The sequence below is a fragment of the Tachyglossus aculeatus genome, chromosome 18, assembly GCF_015852505.1.
Source record: "Tachyglossus aculeatus isolate mTacAcu1 chromosome 18, mTacAcu1.pri, whole genome shotgun sequence".
In the NCBI taxonomy this organism is placed as follows: domain Eukaryota; kingdom Metazoa; phylum Chordata; class Mammalia; order Monotremata; family Tachyglossidae; genus Tachyglossus; species Tachyglossus aculeatus.
In genome coordinates this window covers 6,122,592-6,139,703 of record NC_052083.1, presented here as the reverse complement: position 1 = coordinate 6,139,703, position 17,112 = coordinate 6,122,592, and the positions used below count along the sequence as shown (strand labels likewise).

The following is a 17,112-nucleotide window of genomic DNA, read 5'->3' as shown; positions in this document are numbered from 1 at the left end:
TGTGCATGAATTGCAGAAAGTTGGGCAGATGATGCTGTTTTAACTTAACTACATGGACAGATGTTTGGGAAAAGAATTGCATTTCATTCTCTTCTCTACAGCTCTGCCAGCCAGGAGTATGTGACTCCAGAGAGCCCCAGGGTCTCTAAACCAAGTGGTTAATATGTCCCAATTGGATCAATCCATCCATGCTATTTAGTGAGTGCCTATTGTGTGCTGAGCACCTTGTTAAGCATCTGGAATCAATCAATCAATGGTATTTTTTGAGCACTTACAGTATGCAGAGCACCATACTAAGCGCTTGGTAGAGTACAACACAACAGAGTTGGTAGACAAGATCCCTGCCCACAGAGAACGTACAGGCCAGAAAGAAGAATAGAAGATATGAATCTTGCCCCCAAGGAATTTAGAATCTAGTGAGAGCTTAAAATCTAGTTAAGTTGCCACTGTGGTTTGTGCTTTTCCTTGTGGAGCCAAAAGACACTGAAAATGTTTTTCCCAAGTAATCAACTGTGACTCATGGCACAAGGTCAGAAGTGAATTTGTCCCTGCTTATGACTGGGTTATTGTAATACCATTAAATTCAAAGAGGATTGAACTATCAGAACTATGAGCTTTCCATATTGTCCTGTTTTCTAGAGCTCCAGCTCCTGTTTTCTTTCTTGCCTCTCCTGCCCCACCAAACATCTACTGTCTCCTTGGGAACTCATCTCCAGTGGTCCCAGAGCCAGAACAAGCTGCCTCTGGGGACTAGGAGCCTGTTCTTTGCCTTTCTCAGAGCCCATCCAGCTGGGTCTGTGGAGTTCACTTTGGAAGGCTGTTGAAAGGGAAAGGAAACTTTTTCTAAAATGAGCCTTAAAACTCAGTTGTTGGAGGATGGGACAGTAGAATGGCCTCGTTACAACTGGCTTAACTTTGAACCACAGATTTTGGTCTCTTGGAAGTTGCCAAATTGAGAGCCAAGGAGGCAGAGCTTGAAGCTTGGCAGAAGCAGGACAATCATGTCATTGTTGTGCTGTGGTTCTCCCATTAAGGGCCAATCCTGAAGAGGAGACTGGTGGCCTCCAGATCCCTGCAGTCCTAGGCCCTGACGGTTTAATACGGTGAAAAGACCACTGAAAAACCATCCAGTAACCAGGGCACCCCCATCCCGTAGAATAGCCCAAAGTGTCCCCATCCTAGCCTCCAGCCCTGCAATTGGCCCTTCCTTCAACTCCTAGGGAAGAGAGCCAAAAGATGCCACTCATTTTTATCATTCCCAAATTTTATTTCCCTTTGGTCTCTGGACCAAAACAACCTGGAGAGGCCAGAACGGAACTCCTTCCTTGTTTTCAACAAAATCAAAACCTTTATCTGTTTGTTGGCCCTCCTGGTCACAGACTGAAGGGAGACCCTCCCCCAGCCCCCCGGCCCATGGCCTGGAAGAATCGATCCCCAGCCCATTTTGATCGTGTTTCCCCACCACATCAAGACCTAAGTGGGGGCCAGTCCAGACTGGTGCTTGGGCTCTATGTTTCCTCCCCTCCTTCACAGGGAATGCCCATTTAGAGAACAGACTAGACACACCAGACCCCAGCAGCACCCAAACAAAAGAGTTTCAGGGCAGCCTCATGGCAGGAGAGCTATGTCCCTTCAGATATGACACAGAAGCAACTGCTCATTGTGCAGTGTGTGTGGGTTTGAAGATAATCATTATTTTTGACTTCCGTAGGTCTCACTGAGTAAAAATTGCATGGAATGCTGGGACGGTTTGCAATGCCGTGTGATCTCAAACGCTGCCGTTTTAATCCAAGGGGACAAGCAGGTTTATTCTGTTTGCATGTGCTTTTCCCTTAGACTTTGGCTGCCCTAACAAGAAATTCAATAAATCTGCTTCCAAACCATCTTGCACAAGCTTTGCATGTCCAGTCTGGGCCCGAGGAAATTAACAAGCGAATAGAGCACACCATCGACTTACGGAGTGGCGATAAATTGAGAAGAGTGCATATCAAGCCTTTCTCACTGATGTTTAAAGACTCCAGCCTGGAGTATAAGGTAGCTGAGCCTTGGTAGCTGCATTTTCCAACTGAAATTGTCTTAAATGTCCACAGGAATCAGGACAGCACTAGAGTCTGGTCTTGCTTTGTTTTGTCTTTTTCTTTTTTCAATCATGAGTGAGCTCAAGGCCATTAAAGGAGACGGTGGCTACGATGGTGAGAACAGACTCAACCACAGAGTTAGAAATTAACCTCTGATACCTTCCCTCTTGAAGGTGCAATAAATGAGAAAAAATTCCCCCAGCCTGCCAATTCCCCCATCCAATTTTATTTCCCAACTGCTTGGTTCCAAGTATTTCATCCTGGACAACCTCTGTTACCCAACCCCATCCTTTCCACCTTCTGCTCCCCTGTTCACAAGCCTAATATAATTCACATAAAATTGTTGGCAAATATGCATCCCAATAAAATTAGGATTGGAATTACCTTCACCACAGGTTTGCACTAAGGAAACAACTTCCATTTGAGCTGCTAATAGCATCCTTCCATTTCTCATTTCTGCTTTGTTTATGATTCAGGCACCAATGAGCACTCTTACACATGCTACCCTAGCTCCTTATTTTCAAGGGAAATGGACAGACAAGCTCCCTTCCCCAGCAAGGGAACTAGATCTCTTCTTTGTACCGACGGGTTCTGACAGCCATCACTTGGAGAGCTCTGAAGTCCTCCATTTCCTGTGGATGTCTCATGGTTGGACATGACCTCAGGACAGAACAGCAGGGAGTGTGCAAACACTAAAGAATTGGACACAAAAGCATTTCTAGCTCTGGAAGACCAGTTCAGTGTACTTTTGTGTCCCTCTGGTGCCCTCATATGCCCATTGCTTCTTTAGTGTACAAATAGAGTACCCATAAAGAAAACAGTCTAAACATATAACTAAAAGCTCCAAAGTCAACCGCATGCATGACCCCTATCTTGAAATTACATCAAAATATAAGAAATGCCAACCCTGATCAGATCAGTGGTCCAACCAGTCCACTGGCTCCACCAGTGGCCACAGGATGCTTGGAGGAGCCTTGTAATAGTTGTCCCCCTGGGCATTCATCCTAGTGTGATGGAATGATCACACAACTCCCATAACAGTTCCCTCAATAGCCCTGCCAATCATAAATGAAGCAGAAGAAAAGACAAAACCCATTTTGCTGCTAATCCTATCGTCTCAGCTCTGCTTTAAAAAAATCAACACATATTTCACACCAAAAATAAGGACCGAACTCCAAATGATTTGCACTTACTTCCATTCTCTGGGTTTTCAGTGTTTCCCAGGAACCTGAACCACAGCTGCTTCTGTTCCTACAGGGAGGAAATACATCCAGTCACCAACACACACCTCCAAGGAGTGGTGAGGAGGGGAGTCTAGCCTTTTACCATCGAAGTAGCCTTGCTAAAGTAGCAGTAAGATTTAGGCTGCATGCCACACGTTTCAGGAGAGTTTCCTCAGTAATCCTACAGATGACTTTACTGGTAATTTGATATTGCATCTTTAGTTTATGGGAGGAATGTGCTTAATTTATGTTCTGGAGAAAATAAACCCACAATACCCCCTAAATTCCTCTGAGGGCAGAGTCTGTGCCCTTCGTATATTCAATGAGGTAGTGTCTGTTTAGCCCAACCAAAGCAGAGAGAAAAATTTATATCAGAAATAATTACAACCACAATAATGATGATGATGATAATGGTAATTATAATGCTGGTAATTAATACTTGTCCACACAGTCAAACCACATAGTTCACACTTCCTACCTAGACTGTGAGCCCCATACGGGACCGGGACTGTGTCCAACCTGATAACCTTGTATCTATCCCAGCACTTGGAAAAAATGTTTGACCCATAATAAGTGCTTAAAAAAAGGTTCAGGAAAGGGAGATTATTAATTTTTTTTTGGAATGCCCTACCTGGATTATCTGGAATTCCCACAGGTAGTGTCTAGCCTTGGGAACAGACCTAAATCCATCGAATGACTATGTTCTAACTTTTTGTTGGCTAGACATTGCCTGTGAGTATTCACTCCACATTAATGATAACAGTAACAATATATTAGTAATTAAAACTCAAATGATTGCTATTAACACAGAGCCCACATTATCCTAATTCCTTAGTGGAATTTCAGAGGATTTTGTTCTCATTCATTTTAGTGGTATTTATTAAGAACTTGCTAAGTGCTGGAGTAGATACAAGGTAATCAGGTTGGACATATGGGGATCACAGTCCTAATCCCCATTTTACAGATGAGGCAACTGAGACACAGAGAAGTTAAGAGATTTGCCCAAGGTCACACAGCAGACGAGCGATGGAGCTGGGATTAGAATGCAGGTCCTTCTGACCCCAGGCCTGTGCTCTATCTATTAGGCTATGCTGCTTCTCATCAACTACTGAAATTCTGTAGGGGTTTAATTGTAAATTCAAGTCTTTGCAGCCCAGGTTGGCCAGTTAGTTTGCATGGCCTGTCCACCCCACGGAGGGTCCCTCCTCTCTTCTGAAGAGAAAGCAAGGGGGCATTTGGTTATTTGGTTGGAATCCTTAATGAGCACCTGTTTATAAAATTTCACCAAAGTTTTTCAAACATGGCAACAATTATGGTTTGAGTCAAGGTGAAATTAGGGTTTGTGCCCTCTTTTCCCAGACAAGATGGTCTATACCCCTGAATCTGCCAGTAATGTATGTTCTCTCAGTCAAAGATCAGAGCTCTCTTCAGGCCATTTTTCTTGGTCTCATAAGATAAGGCTCCCACTTATATTTTGGGGGGAAGATAATTGATATTGAATATGAAAGATTTGAAATAGAATCCAATCCATAATTTCTAGGCACTGGCAATTCAGTTTCTAAAGTGAAATTCTGCCCCTTTAAATATTGGGCTCGCCAGTAATGATGGCTTGACACTTGTGAAAGCAAAAATGCGAAGTCATTTTGGAAAGAAACAGCTGCCCCTTTTTTGAGAAAGGGTGGTGTTGGCTACAGTCTCAGAAATGTTTACATTTACTGCCTTTTTTATTTGGACCATTTTAAAGGAAATTGCTAAAAGCTAAAATCTGGCATTGTGAATAGGGATTTGCTCTAAAAACATGTCTCATTCTCACCTCTTTCTCCTCAGTTCTTTCTCCTGAGGCACCCAGCCTGCCTGGAATTCATTCCCTAGCTGAAATATCATGATTATAAAGTATAAAAGTCATAATAGCATCAGACACAGTGGGTAGAAAAGATATAGCGCACAGTGTGGGAGGGATTGTCACTTGTACATACAGTTTTTCAGTCACACCCACACATGTGGTCTGTCATTGTAAACAGGGTTAAGTAGGTGAGTAAATGTAAATGTTGGAATTTTGAATATTTTTTTTTCTAAACTTACCTCAGACAACCCAAGGCTTTTCCAGAAAATCCAGAGTATACATGTCAGATGCAGAGCAATCAATAAATCAATCAATGGTATTTACTGAACACTTACTGTACAGAGCACTCCACTAGTGGGAAAGTACAATACAACAGTGTTAGAAAATGCAATTCCTGTCCACAAGGATCTTAGAGTCTTCAGCATATGTCTTTTTTATCTCCTTTGCCACTCTTTCTCAACTCTACTGCCTGTATGGGTTATATCAAGACCCAGCAGGCAGGGGGAGAAGCGTGAAGAGATGAACAGCAAAGAGGGAAAGTGTCTATTTATTGTTATATTGTACTCTCCCAAGTGCTTAGGAAGGTGCTCTGTACACAGTAAGCACTCGAAAAATGCAACTGAATGAATGAAATCCTCAAATACGCTCTCTCACTCAGGCCAAGTCCCAGCCAATCAAAAATTAAGAACAAGAACACCATACTATGAACCCACTTTCTTATCTCTAGGAGCCCAGATGGGCTGGATACAGAAGGGGTAACCCAGCTCCAGAAATGCAAATAGATTGTGCTTAATGCACCAAAAGGCAAATTACCATGTTCCAAATTTCTGAACTGAAAACAAGGCTCACTTTGGCCATTAAACTACTGGTGAAGTCTACTCAGGTTCCTTTCCCTTTTATTCAAACTTTATACCTCTGTGGTAGACAGAGTATAAAATATGAGCTGATACAAGAAAACGTTCATTTTTCCACTGAGGGGGAGCCTTCATTGCAGAGGGAGAGTGTGCCTTACCCTGTCTGCCTTCAGAGTGAGGATCTCTAAGTACCGAACGAAACTCTGCATCCATCCTTGCATCCACTTAGTATTATTGATTGAGCTCCCTCTGGGTGCTGAACACTGTACTGGATGCTTGGGAGAGTACAGTGGAAGCACGATAGAGTATGGTGGAAGCAGTAGGTGAGGCCCTGTCCTCGAGAAGCTTACAGTCTAACAGGAGAGATAGACATAAATTGTACACATACAGTAGAAGGAAAAGCAATATAAATGTTGTACATATACAGGGCACAATAGAAAAAACACACAAGACTAGGCCCCCATATTTTAAGATCTAGGAGATAAAAAATGAATAGCTTTTAAGGAACTCCAACTGTGTGAAAGTTCTTAGGTATTTGTGAGAATGCAGTAGCACTAAAATACACAAAACCAGCCCTTGAGGAGTTTACAGTCTAATGGAGAAGATGGACACATAAGTATGAAAAGCAGAATTGGAAAGATGTAGAATACTAGTGTTGGATTATCTGAAAAGCCCATATTGAGGAAAACACACCCAAAAGAATTCACCTAAGGGCACACAGGTGCAATTCAGGCATACGGCAACCATCTCCAACAACCCTTCAGTGCTCTGTAACCCAACAGAGTCATGTTATCAGGTGGACTGAGCCTAATTCCCTAACCAATTTAGGCCAAAAAAAGAAAAAGAAGTGAAAGCACTCTTTCTGGCCAGATTAGTGTATTCACAAAATGACAGCAGCATGGCCTAGTGTAAAGACCACGGGCCTGGGAGTCGGATCTGAGTTCTAATCCCGTCTCAGCTTAATGCTTGCTGTGTGACCTTGGGCAAGTCATTAACTTCGTGGTGCCTCAATTCTCCTGTCCTCCCTCTTACTTAGACTGAGAGCCCCATGTAGGTCAGGAACTACGTCCAACCTAATTCGCTTTTATCTACTCCAGCACTTATAGCAGTGTTTGGCACATAGTATGTGAATACCAAATACAATAAAAAGGTCCACTTTCCTCCAGATGTCTCAATATTTATGATTGATTACCTGATTGCTTGCATTATTAATTAACTCTTCTCTCTCTTTTGTTGACTCAATGTCATTTTCACTGAAATGAAAATGTGCTCAAGTATTGCCTATAAGCTGCAAATCTGGATCCCTCCAAATAAGAACAGTGAGAATGGAAATAATAGCACCCTAGTACCCTCTGCCTACCCTATATCTCCCTATTTGCCAATCTCAGGAGACCTTGGGATGGGCTGTGAATGTGCAAATATCAGTTATTTGGGAAAGATGGGAGAAACATCATGACTTCTTGAGAAAAATGACTTCTACCAACTCTGATATATTAAACTCTCTCAAGTGTATAGCACAGTTCTCTGCATAAGAACTCAATAAATGATTGATTGATCGACTGAGGGAAAGACGAGGTATTTTTCTTGGAACGTAGTTCCAGTTTTTTCCATTCTTAATATCCATTTTGAATAATGGGCTATACGGTGTACCATTTGTCAGGCAAGTGCCTATTTGTACGGCAGACCAAACTAAAAGGGAGCATTAGTACATCTCCTGTTGTTCTTTGGTGCGATAAATATGCCAGTAACATAGTTACCAAGTCCTGTTTCTCAGTAAAATATAAGTTCTGTTTCCCATCTAATGGACCATCCATAAAAAGAATGAACAAAGTGCCCATCAATGCTGCTAAAAGTCCTCATCCCAGATGACAAGGAGTGGCAAGACCAGTCAAGTGACAAATAGCAAGAGACATCAAGACACGGCACAGAAATTCTCTCTCTTCACAAAAACTTCCTGACATGCCCTGTTGAGTGGGACAGATCTCCTTTATGAGTTACTTATTATTCCAATAAGTGGAATGGACTTGACTTGTGGAAGAAGGTATCCAGGCAAGATATAAAAAAGAGCTTCCTGCAAAGCAGATAAGACTATGATGAGTTATATATTAAGTGATTGATTCTGAAAAGAGGGACTCCCATCCTTTAGAACTCTAAGAATGGTATTTCTAGATTAGGGGATAATAAAGTGAATTTAAGCATCTGAAAAGAAAATACTCATCCAATCAGCCAGTCAGTTGTACTTATTGAGCACTTACTGTGTGCAGAGCACTGTACTAAGTGCTTGGGAGAGGACAATATAACAGCGAGCTTATTGCCTAGAGGGGGAGACAGACATTAATATAAATAAATTACAGATATGTATATAAATGCTGTGGAGCTGAGTGAGGGGGATGAATTAAGGAAGCATGTCAGGGTGATGCAGAAGGGAGTGGGAGAAGAGGAAAGGAGGGCTTGGTAAGGGAAGACCTCTTGGAGTAGATGTGCCTCATCCACCCAGAAAACTGATAAGATGCTTAAGTCTTCTTCGGCCAATTGGCTGACAAATTATTTTGGCTATCAGCATGGCCTGCAGGAGACCCAATTAACATCTCTTTGCTTCTCAAAGCTTTTTACCTGGCAGTAGCGGGAACTTCAGTAACAAAATACCATGACTCTAGACCTTAGAGCTTCTTAGAGGGAAACTGTTCTCTAAATTCCACCAACAAACTACTGGTGATGGGCAAAGTTTTCAAAGACATGATTCCACACAACCCAGGAATAAGCCCAAAGATAAATTATTTCCCCTGGGCAGTGAGGAGGAGAAAAGGCAGAGGCCTGACTCTGGCCTAACCAAGGGTAGCTGGAGTTTGATCCTTTATGGCTTGGAGAGGACCAGAGGAGGCCCTATGCAGAGCCCTTGCCATGGTAGCTCTCCCTCACTTCTTTTCCTCCTTACTTCAATGGCTGGACCATTTTCTGAAGGGGCTCAAGTGTAAGGCCAAGCGCCTTTCCTCTCCATCCCAGGAGTGAGGAGGAGGCATGGATTCAGACAGAAACACAAGAGAAACAGGAACCTTCAAATATCATCTGCTTCTCAGATGGCCCCCACTCAACCAGCTGGAGCAGAAGGGCCCCTCGTGATCTTTTGTTCCATGGGTCAGATTCATTTCTACCCTAAATAAAATGTCCACCTGGTGCAAGTGTTTCCCTTCTTGGCTTTGAGCCCACTGGTGAGGGTAACTTCCAAGAGGAAAGAGTGGAAGCTTTGACTCCACTGGCCATTTGGTTTTCCACATTAGACTCACTGCCATATAAAGGGATTTCCCCCCCCCCCCCCCCACACACACACACACACAAACCTCTGGAAGAAGAGGCCCATATTGGGTGCAACAACTTGGCCAATTTTCTTGTCATTGGCTGTTAATCTAGAACTGACCCTTCAAGGCTCAAAAGAAATAAGCCCCTTGACCTTCCAGTATATTTTTATTTCAGCTGGCCTGATGTCCATCTTTTTCTTTTTAATTTATCCAATGCGTGTTTGGAGAAAGAATCACTGATCTGTATTTAAAATGGTCCTTTTCCTTGAAGTTACTTTACTGCCCAAGCAAACAGTCCACTGTTACTTCCTGGGGATAATAATAATAATTCAATTCAATCGTATTTATTGAGCACTTACTGTGTGCGGGGCACTGTACTAAGCGCTTAGCATTTGTTAAGCACTTACTATGTGCTTGGCACTGTACTAAGTGCTGAATATTGAGAGATGTTTGCTAAATCAATTCCTAAGCCCATCTACCCCAATCTTATACCCATTTTCCATACCCACATTTAAGTAACACCCCCAATATCATTCTAGTCTAAATTCTCTCATTAGCAATTGCCCTTTAATACTCCACCCTAATGAGACATAGTGGTGGTACTTAAGTGCTTACTATGTACCAATCTGTACTAAGCACTGGGATCAATGGAAGATAGTTTCAGCACAGTCCCTGTCTCATGTGGGGTTCCCAGTCTAAGTATGAGGGAGAACAGGTATTGAATCCCCATTTTGCAGGTGAAGAAACTGAGGCACTAAGAAGTGAAGTGAATTGCCCAGTCAGAGCCAAGCTATACCAACATACTGTAAAACCATTATCTGTCCAACAAAATCTCACCGTTGAGGTTGCCACCTCTAAGAGTCACATCTTCCAACTTGCAGGACTAGATCCTCCCCAAAGAAAAGTCCTGATTGGCTCAGATGATCGCCACAGTATGGTCCTCCCTTCTCGTTGCTAATTTTTGGCCTTCTGCAGAGAATGAATTACAGTGACCAATTCTCTTACACAGTTCCATTATAAAACAGGGATCACATTCTTAGAACACTCCACTGGAAGGAAAAACTCAGATTGTAGTCCTTACCCATGCCATTATCACAGATCATTTCTTCCAATGCTGCCGTGCTCTGTATTCAAAAGGCTCATGTTATCAGATGAATGTTCCCTAATTCTCTAAAAGCACCCTATCCAAAATGCTAAACTGAGGGTATCTTAGTGCTGCTTAGAGTAATCGCCCTGGCTCCTTTTTCAAAAATAGAGTTCCTAGGGATAGAACACAGGACCCCATCAAGTGGAGAATGTGTAGTAGAAGGTATGGTGTCCTTACTAAGTGATATGCCTACTGAATGCAGCACACTCTATCAGGTGCTTGTGAAAATATAACAGAAATGCAAGACTTGTTCCTCACCCACAAAAAGTTTGCACTGTATTGGTATGCCTTGGGAGCTGCAAGGAGTGCTTCCATGGATATCTAGAGGGTTAGTCTCTCGGGGAGAACTTTTCCCATCAGGTGGTCTTCCCCTAAAGTGAATCTAAAAATACTTTAAAAGCAACTGAATAAACTGTATCAACTGCCACAAATTTATACTTACCACCTAGAGGCAAAGAGTATTTCTGAAATGGAAGGATTCCATCCTATAAGCCGCCTCTTTGAGAAGTCCCCTCTCATTGCCCATTCACTCCCACAAAGTCTGCAAGATTGCGCTCCACCCCAAATGGCAAGATACACTACTCTGATCATTTCAATGCACTCATTTTCCCTTTAGGAAGAAAACAGCACTTTGACAGGAGGCCATATTGTGTCAGTGTCTCCTGAAATGGAGTTTAGACTTTTGCGTAGTTCCTCTACAATCTATGATACAATCCTTAAGAGTGTAAAAGGCAAGCATCTGTCTAATCCTGGGAGGGATAAGTTTTGACTTGCTTTAATGATTCCAAAATCATCTGTGAGCTGTTTGGGAACCAACAGCGAGAGGAGGAGGAAGAAAAGGCCACTTCTGGCGTTGCACTCCCAGAAGCTTTGAAGACTAGACAATGAAATTAAGTTCTTTGAATAATCACAGCAAAGTTTCTGCAGTGCCAGAGGGAAGCTGGAAAAAGACAGCAGTGGGTACAGCAGAAGCAATACCATTTTCCTGAAATTAATTTATAAAGATGTCACTATAAGAACCTTTCTAAAATCCTGAAACAGGCCATAATTCCCAAATGACTTTAAGTTTACTCATGAAGAAAACCAATGTCACTGTTCGTGTGTGTGTATATGTGTGCATGTGTGTGATCTGCTGTCTGATAATGTCACTCATTCAGAGGAAGATAAAATAAAAGTTGACTAGTTGAACCACTCTCCTGCCCCCTTTCTTAAGTGGAAGCTGAATTCTTTTTGTTTTTAAGCATTTTTGTGAGAAGTTTTTAGGTCCTTTCCAAAAGGATCATTCATAAAACTGTCTTAACATTTGACTTTCGATTAAATAATTGCTGGGTTCTCTAGCCCCCTTCTCTTAGACCACCCTCAAATGGTTAAGTCTTCCCTGCACCCTCTCTGGGCCATCATCATCTGTTCTTCTTTTCCATTGCAGTACTCCCAGATGAGAGATGAAGTCTTCAAGTCAAACTTGGTCTGTGCATTCATTGTTCTTGTTTTCATCACAGCAATCCAAAGTTTGCTTCCTTCTTCAAGGTAAATATGAAGAGCCTAAATGATCTACTACATTTAGTTGGGAGCAAAATGAAACTCACTGACCAGGGTATTTGTGCCAGACATAAATTTACAAGGCATCTGAATGCAGAGTAATTGAATCTATAATTCAGACCGTTATGCTTGGCTCTAACAATGTCTATTCTTATTATATTACTCTGCATCATTATTCCATTAGCTAGTCATTACCATAATTTTTTCCCTTCTTAAGGCATGAGAAAACATTCAAAATCTGGGCTCCTTACTATTTTCAACCTTATTAGATGATATAGAAAGTAGCTGAGTCCCATTCACCATTCTTGCTATTTCATTCTTCATCTCTGAATAATGACTGCCAAATCTCATTGTAGAACTTTACGCCTTACTATGCCAGGTTGGTTCCTGTTATATAGGAGCCATTGGGGCAGGGTATTCCTTGATGAGAGTTGGGGAAAGTGCTACAGTGAAATACATCCAATATCCATATAGCAGCCATGCAGATAAGTACAGCTTTAATAGTGGTTAGCCGTGGTTTTGACCAATTAATCAATCAGCGGAATTTATTGAGTGCTTATTATGTGTGAAGTACTATACTAAGCACTTGGGGAAGTACAATTCAATAGCAGTGGTATACACACTCCCTGACCACCAGGCAAGTGCCTAATATAATATATAACATTAATAATAATTATTATTATGGTATTTATTAAGTGCTATGTGGCAAGCAATGTTCTAAGCACTGGGGTAGATATAAACAAATCAGGTTGACCCATGTGGGGCTCACAGGCTTAATCCTCCTTTTACAGATGGGTAACTGAGGCCCAGAAAAATTAAGTGACTTGCCCAAGGTCACACATCAGACAACTGGCAGAGTGGGGATTAGAACCCACTTCCTCTGACTCCCAAGGCTGTGCTCTTGCCACCAAGACATGCTGCTTCTATCACACCAAGTTGGCCCTCAGTAAATGCTGTTAGTTCTACCACCAGTCCATGTTGTTTGTGAAACAATGAAATTGTTAGTTTCCACATTACACTCCTGAGGTGATGGAGGCAGGAAGTTGAAAAATATAGCCAGGTATTGCTTAGCTTCCAGTTATTAGAGAGTTCCTTAGACCATAAATGAAATTGGGGATTTCATCCTTACTTTCCTTGGAGATTCTTGTAACTTAATAATAATAATGATGATGATGGTATTTGTTAAGTGCTTACTATGTGTGAAGCACTGTTCTAAGCCCCGGGGGGGTTGGGGGGATACAAGGTAATCAGGTTGTCCCATGTGGGGCTCACAGTCTTCATCCCCATTTTCCAGATGAGGTAACTGAGGCACAGAGAAGCTAAGTGACTTGCTCAAAGTCACAAAGCAGACAAGTGGCGGAGCCGGGATTAGAACTCATGACATCTGACTCCCAAACCCATACTCTTTCACTGAGTCATGCTGCTTCTCTAAAATTTCAATGTTTCCACCCAGTTTCAATCCAGGGACCTTTTGTGTGTTAGGTGAATGTGGTAACCACTACACTTGGGAAACAGTACAATAGTTGTGTTATAATAGACCATGCGGTAGTCTGCTATTTGTCTGAACTTGTCCCCGCCCTGTCTAGAGCTCATGAGGCTAGAGCCTGATTTGAGAGGTCAGAGCTACCTACAACAATCCAAGTGTGTATTGTGTGTTCATTAACATGGAATATCTCAAAGAGATAAAGTAGTAGATAAGCAGTGGTGGGATTCAAACCCATGCTTCCGGAGAGTACTGGAGAATAAATCCAGCACCTTAGATGGCTCGGTCACACTGTCACGTCTATTGATTTCCAAGAGTGCTTGATTTGAAATACTTGCAGCTCAATTACAACAAGCTTTGTTTCTCTAAGCACACAAAACTCATGAATGCTGAAACTGTTGGGCAATGGGGGCACCAGTTTTGATCCTCAGTCAGGAATGGGCTTCTCTTTGACTCTCACAATCAGGGAAAAAAGCGATGACTAACTCCTAATCACATTTTGCTTCACATAGTCAATGAGGTGACTGTTTGGAGCTGTGAAGCGTCAGAACCTGAGGCCATTAACTGACAACCACAGTGTCTGGAGGCAGGCTCTGTTTCACAGTTGTTCTTACTCTTAACCATCTCACTCAGTGGGAAGTGTGAAATGATTTTTCACCTTCTCCTCCAAATTGGATTCAAATTGACTTGTACTTGGTGGCTCCTTTTTGCTTCAATAAAGACAGTGGTATTTCAGAGTTTGTTTTCTGGACATGAAGTTCCACTGAGTCCTTCATTATACTCATTTATCCTCTGGCTGCACTTGTAATAATAGTAATGATGGCATTTATTAAGTGCTTACTATGTGCAAAGCACTGTTCTAAGCACTGGGGAGGTTACAAAGTGATCAGGTTGTCCCACAGGGGGATCACAGTCAATCCCCATTTTACAGATGAGGTAACTGAGGCACAGAGAAATTAAGTGACTTACCCAAAGTCACACAGCTGACAAGTGGTGGAGCCGGGATTTGAACCCATGACCTCTGACTCCAAAGCCCGTGCTCTTTCCACTGAGCCATGCTGCTTCTCATGTACCAGGAAAGGTTTCAGATTATTCTAATTAGGAATCTATTTTCCCTGGCAGATCCTCAGAGGCTTTGGTTGGTCTAGGACAGGTGACACTTGAGGGTAGCCAGTGTTTGCCCCTGCCTTTCTATCCCAACTCCTGCCACTACCAAGCCAAGAATCTGTCTTCTAAAAACCAAATTTGCATCAAAGCAACATTTCAGCAGCTCAAAGCAGTAAGAATAATGGTATTAACTGAGCACCTAAATGCAATGCACTGTACTAAACCCTTGGGAAAGTACAATATAAACAGATTCCCTGCCCACAAGATATTTACACTTTTGAATGAAAACAGGAAGGGGAGCATTCCTGAGAAACACAGGAGAGAAAAGAGCACAGGCCTGAGAGTCAGAAGGAACTGGGTTCCAATCCCAGCTCCGCTAAACGTCTTCTGTGTGACCTGGGCAAGTCACTTCACTTCTCTGGACCTCAGTTACCTTATCTGTAAAATGGAGATTGAGTGTGAACCCTGTGTGGGACAAGGACTGTGTCCAACCTGATTAATTTGTATCTACCCCAGTGCTAGAACAGTGTTTGGCACATAGAAGGCACTTAACAAGTGCCATAATTATTATTATAATGGCAAGAACCAGTATTTCCTTCACTGATACTTAATCTGTTGTTTCTGATGTTTTTTGCCTTTCAGGATGATGCCAATGGTCATCCAGTTTTCCATTCTAATTATGTTGCACTCGGCCCTTGTGCTCATCACCACTGCCGAAGACTATAAATGTCTGCCTCTTGTGCTACGAAAAAGTTGTTGCTGGATAAATGAGACCTATTTGGCCAGGAATGTGATCATCTTTGCCTCCATCACGATTAATTTTCTGGGAGCGATCATAAATATCGTAAGCACCTCGGAGAATCAGAAAGTCGGGCAATTAACATACTGCCCACAAAATAATTTACAGGAAGATCAATGCATCTTCTTTTTACAGGGCTGTGGATTATGTGTATGTGGATTTTTTTCTGGCATCAGACTAAAGACACTAAGGCAGCCAACATTAATAGTCTTGTTAAAGACACACTTTCGTAGCTGCAAATTATTTGGCATGGTTAAGCTATTTATTTCCTTTCTGCTCCACAGAGCTCATGCTTTGTGTCCTGCCTGTGGTCAGTCAATGTAATTAGATGGTTTCTTGAAAATTAACTCGAAGCTAAATCTGCAGGACTGGATGAGAGGGGAACAGGAAAGAGTTTGGTTCTAGCCTATTGTCTAGCTTCTCAGCCAGGGTCCGACCTATCATTTGTGTCACAGTTGAATCCAAACTGCACTGGAATGGTAATTGTATACTAATGGAAATATTCCCTGAAGACAGAATGCATAATCAAGTGTATTTTGATGACCCTGTGGGAAAAAGTTAGATCTTAAGGGGTATATATTATACTCCCTGACTATAAATTTATTTTAAAAGTAAGTTGCTGTTCCCTATGGGATTGAAAAATCTCCTAGACTGTCTAGCAGATGTCCTGAAAGTAACTTATTCATTACTAGAATCTGGTTCATTAACATAACATTGTTCTAGCCAGAGGAGCCCAAGAAGAATAAATTCTGAATGAATTTTTTTCATGGTGATTTATATTCTAGAGTGTTACATCTTGGCCAGTAAAAATCCAGGGAGTTTAAGGTCATAGATTATAAGAATACCTGGTGTTATTTTACTTGGGATAAATTGCTTCTTTTCCTGATTGATGCTGACACTTCAGGGGGTTCTAGTTGATTCTTTCATCTTTGAATCATTATTTTTTTCAGGAATTCTGACAGGGAAATAGAAAACTCGGGTTTGGGGTCCTGAAAGCTCTCAAAGAGTTTATCACCAATGACCAGATGCACTGGAAAATTTCTCAAGTTGCATTGAAACACTACATAGCTTACGCCGAAGTGTATTTATAGGCCAGATAATTAACATGCCCTCACTCATACTGAGAAAGTTCTGGATTGCATAACATATATGGTTTTCCATCAAGAGGATGTTTGCAATGTGAGATTGGATTCTGCTTGGGTATGAGAGCAACTGTCTAGCTGGATTCTGTTCACTGAAGTGCTCGACCTAGACATAGTCCTAATGGGCTATGAGGTAGAAGTAGAGAATCAGAAGGCCAGAAAAGTCCTTGATAGTTCATTCAGTTCACACCCCCCCCGCCCCCCCCCCCCCCCCCCCATCATTTCCTAACAAGACTGCATTGCTATGATCCCTACCACTAAGGCTTATCATTCATTTATTCCCCATTCCCAGATGGTTTTTGTGGTGCCCAGTTGCTTCTCCTGTGGATCCCAGGTGGTGACTCATTAGATAAAAACAATAATAGAAGATTCCTTGCCAAAAGTGAATCTTGACACTCAAGGGCAGACACAAGCAGATGCACATGCGTACACCATTCTGTGGTTCTGCAAACATTTTTGGATAAACCGCCCACACAATGTTTGGGTAACAGACCGGTTAGAACAGTGGGCCTTCAGCCATGAGAAGCAACGTTGCCTAATGGAAAGATCATAAGCCTGGGAGGCTGAAGTTCCTGGGTTCTAATTCCAGCTCCACCATTTG

At 42.1% G+C, this 17,112-nt stretch overlaps 1 protein-coding gene across 2 annotated transcripts in view; it reads left to right on the top strand.

Annotated features, from left to right (window-relative positions):
- The window catches only part of ADCY8 (adenylate cyclase 8), a 109,217-nt gene that overhangs the window by 68,589 nt on the left and 23,516 nt on the right, over nt 1-17,112 (top strand). The window contains exons 9-11 of one of the 2 annotated variants that reach the window (XM_038760437.1): nt 1,837-2,034; nt 11,868-11,968; nt 15,213-15,414. In XM_038760437.1, coding sequence (XP_038616365.1) covers nt 1,837-2,034; nt 11,868-11,968; nt 15,213-15,414 — 501 coding nt within the window. The remainder of the gene's footprint in view (nt 1-1,836; nt 2,035-11,867; nt 11,969-15,212; nt 15,415-17,112) is intronic. The other variant, XM_038760436.1, reaches the window with a different exon arrangement.